The sequence below is a fragment of the Lepidochelys kempii genome, chromosome 11 (assembly GCF_965140265.1).
Source record: "Lepidochelys kempii isolate rLepKem1 chromosome 11, rLepKem1.hap2, whole genome shotgun sequence".
In the NCBI taxonomy this organism is placed as follows: domain Eukaryota; kingdom Metazoa; phylum Chordata; order Testudines; family Cheloniidae; genus Lepidochelys; species Lepidochelys kempii.
The window spans coordinates 60,461,415-60,482,178 of NC_133266.1; the positions used below are offsets into that span (position 1 = coordinate 60,461,415).

The window sequence follows — 20,764 nt, forward strand, 5'->3', positions numbered from 1 at the left end:
AGAGGTGAACTTAAAGTTAAAATATGTTTGTACAATAGTTTTACAGAAGCTTGCCTTGTCACTGAAATGTTTGTGTATTTCACTATCTCTGTGACAATTCTAATGCAATCAATGCCTCTCCCTCTTCCTCACCCCTTTTTTATTCAGGACAAGAAATATACCAAACTGTCCTTTGACCACAACGAGTTCAAGATCAGAAAGGTCTGAATGCACTTTGTCTTGTTTTACAGCCAGCTCTCCTTTCATCTACAGGGCAAGACACTGAAATATTTTAAGGGTCCCCATGCAAGAGGAGCAGGAATTTGTGAGTTCCAGCAAACACAATGGGGAACTCACTCCTGTTATGCAAGGACGCTTCAATTGTCCATCTACTAAACCCTGTTTGTCATTTGACATTCCTTCTGAATATTTCCAAAGAAACCATTTCACAACATTTACAGATACATAGAATTTAAGAGTGTGACATAAACACAAGCAATTTAATCAGAAATATTCTTCAGAAAATATTGTGCGGGCAGGGATAGCTCAACCACTGTTAACAGTTGTTTTCCTTGTCTGTGCTTGGGCTTTGCATTGGACCACATAAATTGGTTTCTGGACACTGATGGCTGAGTTTCAAGTGAAATGGAAAACAGACAATTTGGGATTAGTTCTATTACATCTCTGGAAGATGATGCTGTTTAGTCTTCTGGAGTGCAGGTTCTTTTTGTTTTGGAGTTTGTTTTGTTTTGTTTGTTTGTTTTTTCATTTGAGACTCCTTAGTTTAATGAGTGTGTGATGTTTTGCCAGGATCACTTTCCTCTCAAGGCAATCCAAATAACCAAGAAGAAACCAGAATGGAGAACTGAGAAGGAAATAAAGCTGTTACAAAGCTGGTTGCAGTTTGTGGAAAGCTACCGAAAATATAGCCTGAATCTGCAGTTGCTTCTGGCTAAAGTGATTCGCTTTGAACGGTAAATGTTCTTGTGAAGAGGTGTAATGTTTCTTTAAAGCTGTTTTTAGAATTGTACATATTTCAAGCTTCCAAATGACACTTTTTAGCCCCAAATTAGAACAATTACATGGATAACTCTCCATTTATTTTCAGTCTATGGTGTGTCTATTGAATGTACATTAGCCTGAAGGATGACTTCATGTTTTTGCTGTCTTTATCTAATTTCCTCTGTGTAGTCGGTGACATACTGATCTGTCTCTTACACTCTAGAGTGAGACTTTTCTACACTTATCAAAGAATTTGGACATTCAATTCTCATAAATATTAGTAGGAATTGGGCATCCAAATCCCCTAGGGAGCTTTGAGATTTCAATCAAAAATGTCATGTTAGAAGCTTTTCCGGTTTAAATGTTATCTGTCTCCCACTTCTTGCCTTTCTCTTAGAGGGTTGCATTCAGACTCTGTTCACACGTATGGTATTAAAGGGGGTACATTAATGCTGCAATAACAAAAGCAGCATTAATGGTGTTCCCACGTAGAACTCCCCTCCAACCTGAATTTATTCCTACCAGGAGTAGGAGACTGTGATCTCCACAAAGCATGGGGTGTCAAGGTCAAGGAATGCACACACTAAAATGTGTTAACTGTGTCCCATGACCCTCATGTTGGAGCCTCATGCGCCTCATGGACCCTCTGGAGCCACATGTGAACTCCATGTGGGACGCCACCTTTGAGTGGGTGTGACTCTTGAGCCCTGCTTGCCTGCCTCTCCTCCTGTGCACACCTACCTCTGAATTTGGCCCTTGGTGTGTATTTGTGGTGGAGGCTCCAGTCTCTGTTAGGTTTTTCCAGACTTTGAGGAGGCAGGAATTCACCGAGGAATCACTCCAATGCACAGATCTATCCCTTTAGTAGCATGCAGAAAGCCCCAGAGTCATTGTGAAAAGCCGTTAGTCCATGGGAATATATCATAGGTCCAAGAGACCTAAAAGGAACTCTGCATCAGTCACAAAGATTCTCAATGACCCCTTCATCCTCAGTCCTAGATTAAGGCACCCTCTTCCCATTGGGCAGTGGCTGATTCTTATGTGTGGGTGCGGGCTCATAGGGATCATGCACTCAGGCTGCTCCTTGGGCCTAATCCTGAGCTTAAGCTCCCTTTGGGCTTCCTGGATTCCTGCAGTGCAGCATGTGCCCTCTCCTGCAGCTCACACTGTTCCTTCTTGGGTGGCATCCCCCTCCAGTTGGAGGACAGTTGACCGCAGGAATAAGGGGCCAGTTCTCAGGCCAGCCAGGGCTCTATGGGAGTAGAGAAAGCCATTGTCTTCTTCCTGACCATCCCCCTAGCTAGATAGGGCTTTGGAGCCGGGTCTGCCTTCATCGCAAAAGTGCTGATCTGTGCAGTGGGGCTCCACATGTTTTATTCCTGGATGATGATGTTGAGTGTTTATAGTGTTTTGATGGTGTTACAGATTTCATGGAATTTAAGGCCAGAAGGGACCGTTATGATCATCTACTCTGTCCTCCAGCATAACACAGACCATCAAATTTGCCCCAGTGACTCCTGCATCTCACTTCAGTGCCTTTAGAAAATATCAGTCTAATATTCTTCACCTCTAGTTTCATTTTCTATTTCTCCCTCTTTTGGCCACCACTCTTTTCTCCTTTCTGGAAGAACAGAGAAGTTTCCTCTATATAGTGAATTCTTCCATAGAGTAATCACGGTTTTATTGTTAAGTGATGAGTTCCCTCACAGTGTGCCACATAGTTCAATACATTATGGTGGTTTTATTTCATTGCTTGACTGCATTATAAAATATTTAATTATATGTTTCTATGAGGGCTGTGGAAGGGGTTGGGCTCCACTTCACTCATAATTCTAGAAATCCCTTCACTTTTCCCACTTGAATATCAGCTCCTCTACAGGGCTTGACATCTCAGCCACTAGCCTTCTCCCCAGTGGAGGTCTCGATTGGACTATTTTTGCAGCTTCTTCACTGACGGTTATTACTGTAGAGTAAGCTGAGGTACTCCTTCCTAGAAGGTGGGCACAACTCTTCCGCAAGGCTGGCCCTGAGAAGTGATTGACAGGGAACAGGAATTGAACTCAAGTTGCAGAGGCAAATACCAAGAATGTTCTTTGACCAGTTCAAGCACACATGTTCCTGACTGCTTGTATCTTATATAAATAAAACAGACGTCAGCAGGTATCTGCCAGATAAAATCACTCTGAGTTAGAAAATAGAGCGCTCTGGAGTTCTCATCTGAAGTTCCCTACAGTTCTGGAGGTTCCAGTTCATTCCAGCTCATTACGGAGAGAGACCCTAGCTGCCAAGTGGATCCAAACTCCCTAAAAGATTAGCAATGGTGGGGAGGGAGTCTGACCAGCAGAAGTCCCAGTACAGGCCTGTTTTTCTGCTAGGTGGGAATAGAATCGGTGTTCCTGTGTTCTAGGTTTGGACGCAGGAGAGTCATCATAAAGAAGGGGCACTGTGGCAACAGTTTCTACTTCATCTACTTTGGTACTGTTGCCATTACTGAAGATGAGGATGGGAGCAGTGCCTTTACTGACCCAGATCCAACTTTGCTTCGCAAAGGTGCTGGATTTGGGGTGAGTGGTGTTTATAGTAAAACTTCTGTTAGTCTTAGGATCGAAGGGGAGCTGTATGCTTACTAAACAGTAAAATAAATAATCATGAGTTTTGGAAGGAAGGAAGATAAACCCTCATGCTTCAGCACTTATGCTAAGCTAACTATTGGGGGCTAGGAGGAAACTTTCCCTGGGAGCAGGTTATCCCATGACCACCTTTTACAGGGTTTCCCCTGAAGAATCTGGTATTGGCTATTGTTGGTGACAGCGTACTAGGTTAGATGACTATATAATGTCTCCCAATAAGGTCAATATTTGGCATATAAAGTTGGAGGATGAACTCCCAGCCGTAACTCAGTTTTTCCTTTTTCTCTGTATATAGGAAGTTGCTCTTTTAAAGGACAGGCGGAGAATTGCAACAGTTGTCTGTATGGAGGAAACAGAACTATTGGTAGTGGATAAAGAGGACTTTTTTGCTAATAAATTAGATGAGGAGCTTCAGAAAGAATTTCAGTATCGTTTCAGCTTCTTCAAGTAATTTCTTCCACTGAGATCACTCCCTCCTGCCTCTGCCACTTCATTTTTACTTGCTGAATTGTTTGGCTATTCAAGTACAGTATGAGCTATTCTAATTCTACTAAAAAGTGCCCAAACAGTGTAGTATAGTAACCTCTATTCTATGCAAGATTTTACTGCCTTCACTGATTATGTTACTGGAAATGAAGTAGCAGTCATTCCAGAGGGACGTGGGTTAATGGATGCTGTTTCTTTGTGACTGTTACAGTTCTACAGCTTGATCTCATGTAGTACAGAGTCTTATATACAGTTGTACTGAAGGAATATTGTGATGTGTACAGTTTTCATTATACCTTGAAAGAAATGGGAAGGGGAAAACCATGTTTGCATTGTAATGAATGCATAGAGCACTAAAGTCTGCTGAAGTTCATGAACATAAGGATGTTTGTGCTTTTATTCCTTTCAAAAATATTATTCTGCTTTTTATATCCATGCTATAAACACTCTTAGAACAATCTAAGGCACGTTACTGGGGCTCCATGGTTACTGGGGCTCTAGGATGCGCAGGGGTCTGCCTGCATTGTGTAACTTACAGAATCAGGACCTAAGCCAGAAAAAGCACCTCCTTCCCATTAGTTGGAACACTAAAAAGATCACATTTTCCTCAGTGAAATAAGTTTTTCCTTGAGTCCTCTAGTTGGAATTAAGTGGTCATATGAAAAGATGTCTGCATTATTTCCTTTTCAGAGGTCTAGATCTCTTTGCAACGTGGCCTGATTACTCAGTAGAGAAAATTGCTAGTTACTGCAAAGCAGAGAAATTTCACTATGGACAAGTGATAGTCCGGGACATCCCGGAGTCAGCCAGCATAATATTCATTACTCAGGTATGATCCATCCATCCCAATACTGTTCATCTTGGGCCAGCAGACTAAAACAGTGACCAGCAGCCATAACAGGTGAAAGTGGGGAATGAAGCACTTCTCCAGATACATCCCCTTGGTGATTTTTTTTTTTCTGCTAATGGTGTCAAGTCTTTATGTAGGGCCGGATTCTGATACCTTTGCTCACACTGTGTGGTACCTTACTCCACTAGTAATCATACTGATTTTGTGCAGAGTAAGTTACTACTCAACGTGAATAAGGCTCTCAGAATCTGACCTGTCAACCACAAACTCTTCACAGAAGGAAGTAGGGTATGTCTACACTGCAATTAAAATCCCACCACTAGCCCGTGCCAGCTGAGTTGGCTTTACAGGGCTTGGGCGAAGGATCTGTTTAATTGCAGTGTAGATGTTTGGGCTCAGGCTAGATGCCCAGGCTCTAAGACCCTGTAAGGTGCGAGGGTCCTTGAGCTCAGGCTGCATCCCAAACATCTACACTGCAATTAAACAGCCCCTTAACTCAAGCCCATGTCAGCTGGCACGGGCCAGCTGTGGGTGTCTAACTGCAGTATAAATATACCCTAAATCTCCTGTAAGTTTTGTAAAGCACCTAGTTCATTTTCAGTGCTAAACAAATATTTATTAATGGTAGTTAACAAAACATGCTAGGAGGGAAAGAAAACTATATTGCCATGAATGCTGTACCTGTCCCTGTTCTTGAATCCATTCCAAAGTGAAGGAACATTTCTCTTGCCTCAATGGGAGCACTTGTTTGCACTAGAATATACTCTTGGGGGAGTTCTGCACCAAAAATTAAAAATTCTGTGAACAATATTTTAAAATTCTGCATATTTTATTTTTCATTAATAACACAATATAATCATGCCAGTTTCAATTATTTTGGTAATTTATTTCAAAATACCTGTCAGCAAGTACGTCTGTAACAATACAAACAACAAAAAAGATTCAGGAAATGTTTTTTGACAAATAGATTCCTTACTAGGCATATTAATGCAGAACTTTGAGTAATAATTCATTACTATAATTCAATTAATTATATTATTAATTACAATAATTATATTAATTACAATAATTCAAACCCAGAACCGTATTTCCCACACGCCTCAGAAGCAGTGCAAAGGCTTGTGGGAGTCAGGGTAATGGAGGAGCTGAGGGAGAGGGAATTAATTGCTGGTAAGGAGCCTAGGAGTGAACGTGGAGGATTGTTGGGTGTGTGGGGGAGAAGTATGGAACAGGGTTTGTTTGTTTTGGGGGGGAGGCATTGTGGGGGGGATTGTTAGAGAGTTGTGGCGTTTCCCCCATGCAGACCCTGGCTGACTCCAGCCTCTCCCAGTCAGTCAGACACAGCTGCCCATGTGTCCCTGCACCTTCACTTAGCCACCTCCTGCCCCCATGTGGCCCTGCACTCCCACTCAGCCCACCCCTCCCGAGTCCCCATATCCCTGCACCCCCACTCAGCCATCCCCAATCCCCATATGGCCCAGCAACCCCACTCCCGTTCAGGCCTCGCTCCAGTCTGTTCCCCCCACTAGCCCTTCTGAACCCTAGTCTATGTGACCTCCCACCCCCACCCCAGCAGTCCCATGTACCTGGCTCTATCTGTCCCTACCCCATATACCATATATATCTGTGACTAGCTGAGCTGTCTGCCTTCTATTCTTGTGCCACAGCAGCTCCTGGTGGGCAAAAGGTGTAATTGAAGCACCTCTCCAGCAGAATTTTTTTTGTTTGTTTGTTTTTGGAGAGAAGAAAAATCTGCAGGGGATGTGAATTCTGCTCATGCACAGTGGTGCAGAATTCCCCCAGGAGTAAATATAGATGTCATTACCTTGGTACCAGAAAATTGGCTGAAAAAGAAATGCCTGAGATAGGTAGGCAGACAGAAACAAATTTAATTTAAAGGGAGGACACCATAGTTTCTTAAGGGAACAGGTACTGAAATTACTTACAGTCATGCAGAAAGTACCCTGCAAATTTTCAGGTGTAATACTGCAATGATCATCCATATTTCCTGATGGGTTACACTGGCTTTGTACACAGATAGTACTACATATGAAACTATATATATATAGTAATGGAATTTTAATGAAATTCAAATAATTTCTGCCAAGTTGCCTATGGAAAGTGAGTTTAAAATCCATGGAGATACTGAATTGCAATGTCATCCATTTATTATAACCCTTATTTTTTCCTAGTTACCTCTTCTTCCTTTTTGTCACTTTTTGATCCTCATTTATTGAGTCATGTCTGAATATACATTATAAGATTGCTGGGGGCAAGGGTTGTTTTTCACTTGTTCCTGAGTGGTACCTAGCATACTTTTGGACTCTCTGAAATATTTAATAACAATGGCACAGCAGCTTGATAACACCAACTTAAAGATGCCAATAAAATTGTGCAGAACAAAACGATATAGTGGTGGATGTTTTGCTCAATCACTGTGCTCAAATCCAGAATAAAAGACAATAATTGGTGTATTTTTCGCATTTATATGCAATAACCATTTTGATATGGTGTGGTTTGAATGATTGTTTTATTTTCAGTGTAAATATATTGTCACTTCGCAACAAACAATTATACAAAAATAATTTGGAAGGATATTCCAGGTCCCAAAGCCCTGATAGCCCTAATTCAATGGATTACTGCTGAACAGCTATATTATAAAGGTCTTATTTAAAGCCCATTGAAGTAGATGGAAAGATTCCCAGTAGTAAGAACCTTCTGACAGTGAGTGTTCTCTGCTTACACAAGTAGTTCTGCTGTCCTCAGTGGAACTGCTCGTTTGATTAAGAGGTTGCAGGAATGGTTCCTAATTTGCTTAGAGATTATTTGTTTGCTATATCCGAGATAATTTACAGTATGGACAGTACAATAATTTGTGTAGGAAAAAGACACCTCTCTAGAGATGGGATTATTGAATACTTCTGAGAGGCATTGTTATCTGATGGACTGAGGCCTTGTCTACACTTACCAGGGGTTCGATGTGTGGTGATTGATGCTTCGGCGGTTGATTTAGTGGGTCAAGTGAAGACCTGCTAAATCGACCGCAGATCACTCTCCTATTGACTCCTGTACTCCACCTGAACGAGAAGCACAAGGAGAGTTGATGGGAGAGCGTCTCCGGTCGACATTGCGTAGTGTGGACCCCACGGTAAATAGATCTAAGTATGTCAACTTCAGCTACGTTATTCATGTAGCTGAAGTTGCATAACTTAGATTGATCTCCCCCTGTAGTGTAGACAAGGCCTCAGTGTGGGCTGGGAACTAAGTTCTTATCCTGGCACTGTCAGTGAATTAATAGGTAACTTTTCCAAGGCCACATAGCTTTCCTGTGTCTCAGTTTCTCTATTTGTAAAATGAAAATAATGCTTATTTCTCTACCTACCGAGGAGGTATTGCAAGGATTTTATAAACAATTTGCACAGCCCTTTGAAGACCTAAAGTTCCACAAGTGTTAAGTATTATTACTGAATGGTAGTCCATGGCTAATATAATAATACCTAACTCTTAGTATTTTTCGCCCATAGATTGAAGTGCTGTAGAAGGTAGATATCATCTGCATTTTACAAGTGGGGAAATCAAGGCATTAGGAAGTCAGAGGCAGTGCTGCAGTATTAACTTTATTCTCCTCATCTGTTTTATTAGGGAAAATGTGAAGTTTTACGTCTGGTTGATCTCACCACTTGCCCATCCTATCACAAGTGGATCAGTCAGCAAATGGATTTTCCCAAACTCAGTCCTTATTACTCTATGGAGACTGGTATGTTACAGTGATTTCCAGACATACATAATTTGGAAAACTTCAGCGTTACCAGCCTATAGCATAGTTGTTAGTGACTTGTAACTTTGTGTTATTCTTATCTGTATTTTTTGTTATAACTTCATAGATTTTAAAGACAGAAGGGACCATCATTCTAGTCTGACTTCCTAGGCCAAGTTAGAACTCAGCAGTGGGAGAGAGAGAAGGGGGAGTCACAGATACTCACAAAACAGAACGTTGCCCTAACCCTATGCTTTTCAGGGTTACAGACATAGGCGCCGGAGGACCCATGGGGAAAAAATAGTGGGTGCTCAGCAGCCTCGCAGATCAGTTTCTCCCCCTCCCTCTCAGCCCTCCCGCCCGCTGGTGGCCCCACCGATCAGCTCCTCCCACCGCCTGCCACCTACCGCAATCAGCTGTTCAGCAGCATGCAAGAAGCCTCGTTGGGTGAGGGGAGAGCAAGGGCAGGGCATGCTTGGGGGAGTGGGTGGAACAGGGTGGGAAGAGGTGGGGGTGGAGTGGGGATGGCAAGGGGTGGGGATGGGGCTTTGGGGGAAGGAGTGGAGTGGGGGCAGGGTCTGGGTCAGGACAGGGATTGAGCACCCCCGGGGAAATGAGGAAGCCAGCGCCTGTGGTTGCACATGCCTCCAAGGCACACAATACAATTGGTCAAAGCCTTGTTTTCTCAACTCCCAGTCTTGAAAATCTTATTTCTATTAGGAAAGAGATTTTTTTAAAAATCACACTGGTGCCTTTGCTGGGAAGTTGACAATTCACCCCGGTTTCATTGGCCTCTAGTCCTGGAGCTCCACTGGTGAGCAGGATCTTATCACCATTTCATAATTAAATGGCATGCAAGGTCTCAATCCTGCAAAGACAGTTGTGCCCACACCATGTCCTATTACAGGGGTGGCCAACCTGTGGCTCCAGAGCTACAGGCGGCTCTTCAGAAGTTAATATGTGGCTCCTTGTATGGGGACCGACTCTGGGGCTGGAGCTACAGATGCCAACTTTCCAATGTGCTGGGAGGGGCTCACTGCTCAACCCCTGGCTCTGCCACAGGCCCTGCCCCCGCTCCACCCCTTCTTGCCCCCTCCCCTGAGCCTCCTATGCCCTCGCTCCTCCCCCTCCCCCTCTGAGTCTCCTGCACGCCGCCACGAAAGAGCTGATCGAGAGGTGTGGAGAGGGAGGGGGAGGTGCTGATCAGCGGGGCTGCCAGTGGGTGGGAGGCGCTGGGAGCGGGGGTGGAGGAGCTGATGCGGGGCTGCTGACGTATTACTGTGGCTCTATGGCAATGTACATTCGTAAATTTTGGCTCCTTCTCAGGCTCAGGTTGGTCACCCCTGTCCTATTAACTTCAGCAGAACTCCATGCAGGTATAAGGACCCATGCTGGTGGATCACCTCAGAATTAAATAATTTAGCTTTGACTAACTTTCATTTACTTTCTTTGCAGACATCACAGGCAGAAAAAGATTCAATAATTTTATGTGGAAGTCCTTTCCTGTGCAGGATCTGAGTAATCTGAAATCGATGTATGTCCCACCTTTAAATCCTCAGAAGGATGAAAATTTCAAAAGGCAATACCTGGCTTTAAATAGGAAATATAAAAATGCACACACAAAGCTGGAGAAAGAGGACAGAGGTGACAGTAGAAGGTAGGATGAGTTACGGGTCCCTCCATAGATTACTGATCCGGAGCAATAAGAGTAGAAGTCCCAGGCTTGGTTTCTACACCAGGACTTGAAATAAATAAAGTTATACTTCCCTAAGTATTTCTGAGACCCACTTCTCATCTCACTAATGGTTAGAGATGGCTAAAGGTGCTTGAATGAAAAGTTTCTTTGGGGGAAAAAAGCGATTTTTTGAAAGCAATTTTTTTGTGTGTGAAAAATTTGTCAATTTTTTTTTCTTGATTTATGCATTCTTTGTGCTTTTTAAACTTTGGAAATGTTAATCTAAAACATTATCAAAATTATTACAATTTTTTTATTTACTGCAACAAAAATATCAATGTTTTTATGATAAAAATATTGGGGGGAATTTGAGAAATTAAAAAAAGAAAGATGATTCAATTCTGAACGCTTCAAAATGAGAACTTCAAAATTTATCACAAACATAGATTTTAATTTTTCGATCAGTTCTGCTTATGGTGGTGCAAATAGCAGCAATTCCACTGAAGTGAATGAAATTACTTTGATGTAAAATGAGGTGAAAATCAGGCCCAATGTTGCAAGCACAGAACAGCTTTTACAAAGAAAAAAATTACCTCCTTATTATATCATGACTACAGTGTGTTTCATTGTAAGAAGACTGGTACAAAAAACTTAGAGTTTGAGACATATATGTGAACAAGTTATGCAGAGAAAAAGGAAATAATTACCGTAGTTTCTTTTCATACATGTTGAATGTGGTGGTGAGACATCCAGGAGATAGATAGGTGGAGATCACTGATGGCGCTGAAGGGAGAAAGTTGGGGATAGAGAGATAGATTAGGGTGTCGTCAGCATAGAGGTAGCAGTTAAAGCTATGTGAGTGAATGAGGTCACCCATGGAGAGAGTCTAGAACAACCTGCAGCCATCAGGGTAATCCGCTGGTGGGCCGCCAGACAGTTTGTTTACATTTGCATGGCTGCCCACAGCTCCTAGTGGTCACGGTTTGCTGTTCTCAGCCAATGGGAGCTGGGGTAAGCAGCAGCCAGCATACCCCTGTGGCCCGTGCCACTTCCCGCTGCTCCCATTGGCTGGGAATGGCGAGCCATGGCCACTGGGAGCTGCGGGAGGCCGTGCAAATGTAAATAAACTGTCTGGCGGCCTGCCAGCGGATTACCCTGATGGGCTGTGTGCGGCCCCCGGGCTGCAGGTTGCCCACCACCAGTCTACAATGAGAAGAGGGAGTGCAGGGCACTTGGGGACTCAAACAGGGAAAGGGAGGAAGGGGGTGGGGCCTCCAAAAAGTTTCTCCAGGGGTAGTTATAAGGGTAAGAAGAAAAGCAAGAATGTACTGAGCTAGAGACACCTTAGAAGAAGAGGTTATGAAGGAGGAGGAACTCATCTGTGTCAAAGGTAGCAGAGAAATCAAAGAGAATGAGGACAGAAAAGAGGCTAATATATTTGAATGTATTAAATGACAAAGTTGTTTAAATTCTATTCATGTTGGTTTGTTAGATGTGAAAAACAATTGCCTTGCTTGAGGTAGTGTCACAATAAATACCTGTAAAGGATGGTTCAAAATAAGTTAAAATTTTTGTAGATATGATGACTTCAGTGATGATGAGAAAGAAGTCGTTCAGAAAGAAATATCAGGGTTGTTCCGGAAGAAACTAACTGTTCTCACACCATATGGAGAAATACCCACTGCTGTTGCCACAGCAATTTATACTAGGGTCGATGAAGTGCATAAAGGGGAACTCCTGGTGAGTACATCCAGAAGGGCAAGCTGCTGTTATAAGTTTGTGTCTTATCTAGTAGCAAAAATTCTTCCGACCTCACAGTCACACAAACCCTGAAAGGCTACACATTCCTGTTCCTCCAAATGTTATGAAGTAGAGAACTTGTGCAAATCAGCTCTTTGTGTCCCACGGTCCATATATTTAGTAATCAGTCCTGTAGTAGAGGACTTCTTTGTGGAGGAGATGACGTGGAATGCTTTGAGAAATTCTACCCCTGCTGAAGGGAACAGATTGCCCCAAAGAATCATATGTACTCTCCAAGTCTGTGGATCACAGAAAACCCTCAACATTTCCAAGGCTGGCTGCCGTAGAAGCTATTTCCTGTTAACTCAAGTCTATGGGGTTATTACCTTACATAAGAGCTGACATACGGTAAGTGTTGTCATATTACTTCATACTGCTAGTGCAGAGTGAGGGATGATGCCAGATGACCTCATGGAGGAAAGTTTCTGCATATCCACAAACTCTGGGCTGTTGTGTTCCACTTATTAAAGTAGCCAGGGAGGAGACATACCTGGACTCTGTGATCTTTGCTTGCCTTGGTTATCCCCTAAAAATTCTCTGCTGATGGAGATTCTATGGAGTCCAAACAGAAACTTGTATCTGCTTCCCCCCTGACAAAAACCATGAGGGAAAGCAGCCAGTGATAGCACCAATTGCCCTTCCTCAAGATGAATTTCCTCTGGTGTCCAGGTTGGTGTCGGGATGCGGTAATTGAGACCTTTCTACGCTTGCTTGGGTGACTCCTCTATACAATGTTTATACAGTAGCAAAATCTTCTTCAAAATCTAGAAAATGTCACTAATAGCTATAAAGAATTTCCAAAATGACAAATTCTCAAACTACTTCCTAAATGATTTTTTTTTAAAGTTTACTGTCAAATTCTGCACGACTCAACATAAACAAGAGCAATATTCAGATATATGTGTACCAGTACACCAATCCAGAGTACATGGTGATGTGCAGATAGCTTTCTATTGTTTTGTTTACCCCTCAGGGGATAAGCCAGCATCTTCTACCTGAAGATAAGCAAGATAATCGGAGCATGGTTTTGGTCAGTCAGGGAGCTCAGATCATTCGGTTGAAAAAGGAGAAGTTTGAGGAATTAGCAGATCATACAACAATAATGAAATTACACAAATTACAGCCGAAATATCCCAGGTAAGTGAAATTAATGCGTCTGGGGAGAGACAGTACCCATGAACTAGTGCTCAACAAAATATAAAAGCTTGTTGGCTGTCATTTACCCAAACTCATTCTCACTTAATTAGAATTCAAGGGTGAAATTTTGGCTCTAATGAAATCAATGGGAGTTTTATCACTGATTGAAATGGAGCCAGGCTTTCACCAAGTGTCTTTTATCCTTTTCAGTGATGATGAGCTGTGTCAAAGCTTTCTGGAACAGAACCACTGGAAAATATTCAAGAAAGATCTGATGAATCTTTTCCTGGAGCGAAAACTCATGATGATGGCGGCAAGTTCTCAGCATGTGAAGCCCAAGAAAGATATTTATAACTCCTGGAGTGTGAATCAAGCAGGTATTCTAGACCTGACCACTACCCACCATCATCTTCCAACAGGCATTCAAGGGCTACAGCGCAGATATGTCCCTGTCCACATAAGACAGGGAAAGGATTCGGAGGGCCTGCCAAATATTGAGCTAAGATTGATTCATGGCATTGCTGTACCACGGCCTACTTTGAAAGGATTGTTTTAGTGAGTTTGAGGAAATTAGGCCGGCAGGTTTAACAGCACAGATGCAGCTTGAGAAGCCAAAAAGTGAAACCGCGAATTTTTTAGTTGAATGTTACAAAAATACGTGAATTTTAAATAAAAGTAATTTTCCCCAATTTCTAAGTAACAATTAAATGTTCCTGCCCGGATTTCTGCTGTGAACGCTGAAGTAAACTTATTTTTCATTGTGGTAATCTGCATTTCTGTTCGCTTTGAGAAGGAAACCTGTTTTCACCATTTTGTTTTTCTCTGCAAGATGGATATTTTTATATAAGGTTAAGATTTTCTGTTATTTATATTTGATCCTACGATACCTTCACATTCTAAACAACATATTTAATACAAATAGAAATTGAACAAAGATTTTAACACCTCTCTGAGTTCAGTTGATCAGGAAGCCATGTGAAGTTTAAAGTGCTCATTGGCTGCTGCTGTAGTTTTTGTTGTGCTTCAGTATGCTTGGGAGGTTGATAATATGGCTTAAAGTTTAGACTGTTGAAATGTGTTTCACGCAGTTTTACATGTTTTTCAACACTGCAGATGAAATTTTAAATTAAAGTTTTCAATTAAATAAAAATTAATTAAAACGTTTCTATTCATACTTTTTAAAATCTTAATGTGATCATTATTATAAAGAGTTAGATTTTAGAAATATATTAACAGACTGAAAAGATGTGCTCTTTCCCCATGTCTTCCCTCTCAAAAGCAGTTTTGAGAACTATTCGCCATTTATGTCAGGCTTGCACCAGCAAAATATGTTTCTGGTACCTTAGTCAACATAAAACAGATTGAGGCCCTGATCCTGCAAAGATTTACAGATGTGTTAACTTTACCCAATGTGAATAGTCCTAATTAAGTCAACATGACATTTCACAGTGCAAAAGGTTAAGCGTATAAATAAATCTATGCAGGATTGGGGCCTAAGCTGTATCAGTATTTTTCTTTGTGCTAGCTATATAATGTACTGTATGAAAACACATGTATGCTAAGGCTGAAAATGATCAAATAGTATTTTTATCTCAGAGGATGTGAATAAGTTAGTAAGACAAGATATGGTTTTAACGAAAGAATATCCACTTAAATGTATTTGTACAAAGGTTAGATTTCCAAGAGAATTAGTCAGAAATGTCGGAAACCCTATCTTTTGTCATTACCGATTTTAAAAAAAAGTATGAAAAAGGTAAAATGTGAGATGAAGGCGCATGCTGATCTCTCAAAAGGAAAACAGTTTGAAGAGCTGATGATTCATTGAGTCTGATCTTGTCATTTATGTCAGGTTTCAGAGTAGCAGCCGTGTTAGTCTGTATTTGCAAAAAGAAAAGGAGTACTTGTGGCACCTTAGAGACTAACCAATTTATTTGAGCATAAGCTTTCGTGAGCTACAGCTCACTTCATCGTATGCATTCAGTGGAAAATACAGTGGGGAGATGTATATACATAGAGAACATGAAACAATGGGTGTTATCCCCCCACCCTGCTGGTAATAGCTCACCTTAAGTGATCACTCTCCTTAAAGTGTGTATGGTTTCAGAGTAACAGCCGTGTTAGTCTGTATTCGCAAAAAGAAAAGGAGGACTTGTGGCACCTTAGAGACTAGAATTAATAAATAAATTGGTTAGTCTCTAAGGTGCCACAAGTACTCTTTTTCTTTTAGTGTGTATGTTAACACCCATTGTTTCATGTTCTCTGTGTAAATAAATCTCCCCACTATATCCGCCCCCTGCTCTCCTGCTGGTAATAGCTCACCTTAAGTGATCACTTTCCTTACAGTGTATATGGTAATACCCATTGTTTCATGTTCTCTATGTATATAAATCTCCCCACTGTATTTTCCCCTGAATGCATCCGATGAAGTGAGCTGTAGCTCATGAAAGCTTATGCTCAAATAAATTTGTTAGTCTCTAAGGTGCCACAAGTACTCCTTTTCTTTTTGTAATTTATGTGTATCTGTTACTTCTGTGGAAGTTGCATGCATGAGGACTTTAGGACTGTACCTTTGGTTAGGACACCTATAGGAATACATATTGTAAGTGGCTACATAAAAACAAATCATACTGAAAATGGGAGTGGGGAGCCTGGAAGATGGATTGGAAAACATAGCTTCTGTCTGTTCCAACAGGTTGTATATTTCATGGACTGAAATGTCACTTATTGAAGGATATTAATCATGATGAATGCAGTATGGTGTAAATTTTTGATGTAGGTTTTAGAGTTCTCCACATGTTAGCTGACCCAGTTTTGTGCATGAGCAATTAATATATTTCTGACATGCTATTGTCTGAGGAAAACTAATCCTGAGAGATATCAACTTAAAAACATCCAGTAGAGCACTGAAGTCTCTTGTACCTTGAATCATCATAACAATAAAGAAAATTAAAATGAGGCAACAGAGAATTTACTGACAGGAGCATATGAACAGAGATGAGATACTGGAAGAAATTGTGGGCCTGATTTCCAGAAATACTGGGCAGTTGTAATGGATATTCTTTAAAAAAAAAAAAAGAAAGAAAGAAAAAATAAACCACACCAAACTTGTCTAACTTGTTCATAGTATGAATCCAGGTGATTCTTTGATAAATAACTATTGGATCATTTTCATTCTAAATTACATATGTATTTTCATACACAGTCTTCTACTGCTAACTCATAAATATTCCATCAGCTCAGTTCCCAATAGTTCAGTTATCTAGTGCAGTTACAGGCCAGGCTACTGGTTGGTAATAAACCTAAAGTATTTAAAATATGATGATTTTTTGCTCATGTGCAATGAAGTGTTGGTTTCAGGTTTGATATCCCTGTTTGCAATCTCATCAGGTAACACACAGACCTGAATATGTAAATACGTTCTCACTACTATAGGAAGTTGGCAGAACAAGGTTGTCACAACTGATAGGAAATGTGGGAACGTATATGCTTCATTTTTTCTTGCTGTATTTGTTCTGTGGATCAATAGCATATTTTGTACTGGATAACTCAGCTGAAAACCTAGTATACAAAAGTATAAAAAACAATGATTAGTATAGAGAAGGTAAATTGAGTAATCCTGTGTGCCATTGTTGACAGCAACAATTTTAAAACTGTAAAAAGGAAATACTTTTTGACACCGAGCATAATTAAGCTGAAAAACTCATGGCCTCAAGGTGGTATTGAGGCCAAGAACTTAATAGGATTCTAAATAAAATTAGTCATATGGAGAATTAGAACACAATAATAGTAGATATTATTTTTTTTATATACAAGGGATATAAACCCTCATGCTTCAGGGCATAAGCCATCCACTAACTGATGGAAATTAGGAAGAAACTTTGTTTACAGGCAAGTTATTCCATAATTTTTCCTTGAGAGGGGAGTGGTGAAAGGATTTGCAGTTTAATCCAGAGTATCTGGTACTGGCAACTATCAAAGACAGCTTGCTGGTAGATGGACCACTGGTCTGGTCTGATCTGGTATGGTAATTCTTTTGTATGTTCAAGTGATGCCAATATGAACACTAATGTTTACTCAAGACTGAAGCAACCCATTTCATGCAAAAAAAAAAAATCAGTTCTTGAAAAGCTGTTGAAAAGTCTCTCTGCAAATATTTTAAAACATTTCTTTCCTTGTTGTTATGAAACTGTCAGTAGGAAAACACCAGATATTGGTTTCTTTTGGATTTATTTGTTCTTGCTGATTATTCACAGCTTGAAAGCCTAATCCTTTGTTTGCAACATCATAATCATTTACACACAACCAATCATGTCACAATGGATTATGAGTCCAGGATGGGAATTAGTACAGTTAATGAGGCATCAAAACCCTTAAAGATTGACTCCAACTGCTTATACCACTTTTGTTTGAGTGGCAAATTGAATGAATAACCAGTTTTTAAAGAAATGTGTATATATATTAGTGGGTCTTTGGCCCCTATATTTCCTCCCTTCGCCATGCTCTATACCCTGCTGAGAGCTTATTGTTATACCATCATCAGGAATCAGGCAGCAGAAAGTGCCCGAGGGTGCAGCTGTCTGGCAAACAACAGCTATGTAAACAATACAGTATTGGTGCGGGAAGGAGTCCCCACCCCCACATCCAGCAGGTGCAAGAGAACAAGTCCTGAGGGGAGGAGGTGGAAGGGAGTTATACAGGCCCTACACTTTTTCCTCTCCCTCATCATAGCAGATGAAAGGGCTTCTAGGAGGGCTAGGGCATGCTCTATAAGTAGCAACAGGAGGAAGTGGGAGCTCAGCACTAACAGCTGACTGAGCTCCCCAGCATTGCCCAGCTGCCCTTGTATGTGATTTGGAGTAGAGAAGTTCTTTCCCAACCCCTTCTTCAGACTGCTTGGATGGGATATGTCTTCATCCATCCTCTTCTCTCTCCTGCTCAGCCAGCTGCCTTAATTTTGCGGGGGCTGCTGCTTAGTTCTTAGGCTACCAGTTTTTTAAAGGGTGTGTGTGTGTGTGTGTGTGAGGTTGAGCAAATGTCCCCTTCCTCACTGATATTAGTAGCAGTTCTTTCTAAACCGTTTGTGCAAGCCTCAGGCAGCTTCTGCCACCCTCTGCTGATGAGAGAAATAGCAAATCTCAGTGGGGGGTAGAGCCTATGGGGACTTCAAAAATCCTAAATTATATTTTTTTTAAAAGATCAAAATTAGTCATTTCTTGGTACCACTCATTTTAAACAAGTTTGCACAAAACCATTCCAACCATTCTGTGAGAAGCAAAGATCTTGTTTTCATGTGAATGTTCTTAAAATAGAGTAAAAGGAAAAATACACTTGGATATGTTAAAGAAATAGACTTTCTTAAAACTATGTATTCTATGAAGCACCACCAACTCAATAGATTTGTGATTAAAGACTTTGTAACATTCAGTTTAGCTGTTGGCTCTATCTTATCTTGCTTGTTTTATGTTAAACAGTTAATCAAGCTTAGTCTCTAAGGTGCCACAAATACTCCTTTTCTTTTTAGTTAATCATTGAGATCTGCAGTGTGAATGAGTCATAAACTCAGTAATATTATAAACAAGTTTATCATATTTTTGACTAGAGAATACTAGATGATGAATTTGGTAGCAGAACTGCAGACAATTTGATATATACGTTTTCCATAGTTTATTTTCTGATTAAATATTTTTATTGGATTTTAAATAGATATACAATCCATAGGTGGCTGCAATATACTCTCTAAAGTCCTGACCCTCTCCTAATAAAGTCAGAGAGTTTTGCCATTGACTTCAATTAATGCAGGATCAGATCCTGACAGAGGTTCATGAACAGCAGCTGCCTGTGTTGCGGACTACACTAAAAGACCTTAAAATAAATTTAAATATCCCCCCAATATTACCTTTCTATGTAAGCAATTGCTTTAGTTGCTACAGAGGTGTTTTGATCATAAATTGGAAGGAAGGTGTTCCACAGAGTCAGAAATGAGAGGTGGTTCAGAAGATGTCTGTATTAAAATGTGATCCATATTTAAAGGTTTTTGAAAAACCCTGCATCATGTCGTAACAGAACTGAGGTATATATGTGAAAGAAAAGAAGTAAACATAGTAAACGTGGAAACATAATGAAAAAAAATAAAGTAACATGGCATGTACTCCAGACAAAAAAATCCAAACACAAAAATAGTCTAACATGTCCCAGTGAACTGAAATAAATTATTTCTGAGGAATGCCTTAAGTATCACAGTGTTTTTATGTGGAAAATTAATTGAAATTTTTGCTGGGTGAACTCTGCAACCCTTTGTCCTTGAGTTTTGTGTGGGGAGAGTAGCAGTGCAAACAAATTGGAAGGGAAAAAAATTAGATGTATACTGATAGATATTACAAATAAGCTAAAAGAAAAGGAGTACTTTCTTTTTGCGAATACAGACTAACACGGCTGTTACTCTGAAACCTACAAATAAGCTGTCAGTTTTCTTATGACAGGGATATAAAGTAAGTCGTCCCATTCATTCTGAAATGAGTGATTTGATCCCATAATGCTGTTGAATGTGTTAAACTATCTAGCTCTTGTAATATTTGCAAACCAGTTAAGTTACTTTTATAAAACATATATAAAACCTATTTGTTACTTTAAAAATTATAAAAATTGTTTTACTTTTATTACTTCTGCCAATAAAAATTAACATGCAAAAAATTAATTAAATGACAAATCTGTAATAATGAAACAAAATCATAAAATGTAAATAAAGGGAAAAGAAATACAAAAGGTAAGGTAGCCTGTGGAGTCTCACTGTAATATAACCTTTATTTGGCAAAGTTTTATTTTGAAGTGCAAATATTTGATACAAATAGCCTTTATTTAAACACGAAGGTTCCCATCCTGCAAACATTTATGTATCTGCTTAACTTTATGCACCTGAGCATATCCATTGTTTCCTGGATTGGGACCTGACTGTTAATTGGTAAATGGGAATACCATGTAGTGACAGGATAATTAAACAAATTACAATGTACTAAAATAACAACTTGGTTATTTCTGTGTTTTAAAGGAGAGTATGTCACAGGGGCTTTTGCTGTAATATATAACAATGTAAACCATGGCATTATCAAATAAACTCTCGAAACAATAGTTGGATTAGAGCAAAGACTGTAAAGAAAAGTCTTATTTCCTTTTTGAAACTTTTGGTAGTTTTGCTTTAACATGGTTGATACCACAAGACCGATATTTTGAGAACAGGCATGAGAAAGAGCAAAAGGAAGTAGGTGAAAGTCTTATGGGCTAAAAAAGAACTATTGGAAGAACCAAAACCCATTCTAAATGCAGACTAAGCTACTTTCAAAGGGCAACAGATTATATGACCTGCAGATGATAGGAGATTACTGGTGTTTCATATATAAAGGAAAAATTTCAAATAAGACTAAAAGTAGAAAAGGGGTAAGAATATTTAATTG

General features: G+C 40.3%; 1 protein-coding gene across 6 annotated transcripts in view; it reads left to right on the plus strand.

Annotated features, from left to right (window-relative positions):
* The window catches only part of CARF (calcium responsive transcription factor), a 70,115-nt gene extending 55,690 nt beyond the window's left edge, over positions 1 to 14,425 (plus strand). The window contains exons 17-26 of one of the 6 annotated variants that reach the window (XM_073306466.1): positions 148 to 201; positions 790 to 953; positions 3,389 to 3,545; positions 3,907 to 4,058; positions 4,788 to 4,926; positions 8,590 to 8,704; positions 10,160 to 10,361; positions 11,957 to 12,119; positions 13,153 to 13,316; positions 13,527 to 14,425. In XM_073306466.1, coding sequence (XP_073162567.1) covers positions 148 to 201; positions 790 to 953; positions 3,389 to 3,545; positions 3,907 to 4,058; positions 4,788 to 4,926; positions 8,590 to 8,704; positions 10,160 to 10,361; positions 11,957 to 12,119; positions 13,153 to 13,316; positions 13,527 to 13,872 — 1,656 coding nt within the window. In that variant the 3' untranslated portion in view covers positions 13,873 to 14,425. Of the gene's footprint in view, positions 1 to 147; positions 202 to 789; positions 954 to 3,388; positions 3,546 to 3,906; positions 4,059 to 4,787; positions 4,927 to 8,589; positions 9,109 to 10,159; positions 10,362 to 11,956; positions 12,120 to 13,152; positions 13,317 to 13,526 lie in introns of those variants that run through there. The other 5 variants (XM_073306467.1, XM_073306471.1, XM_073306470.1 and 2 more) reach the window with 5 other exon arrangements.
* The last annotated feature ends 6,339 nt before the right edge of the window (positions 14,426 to 20,764 follow it).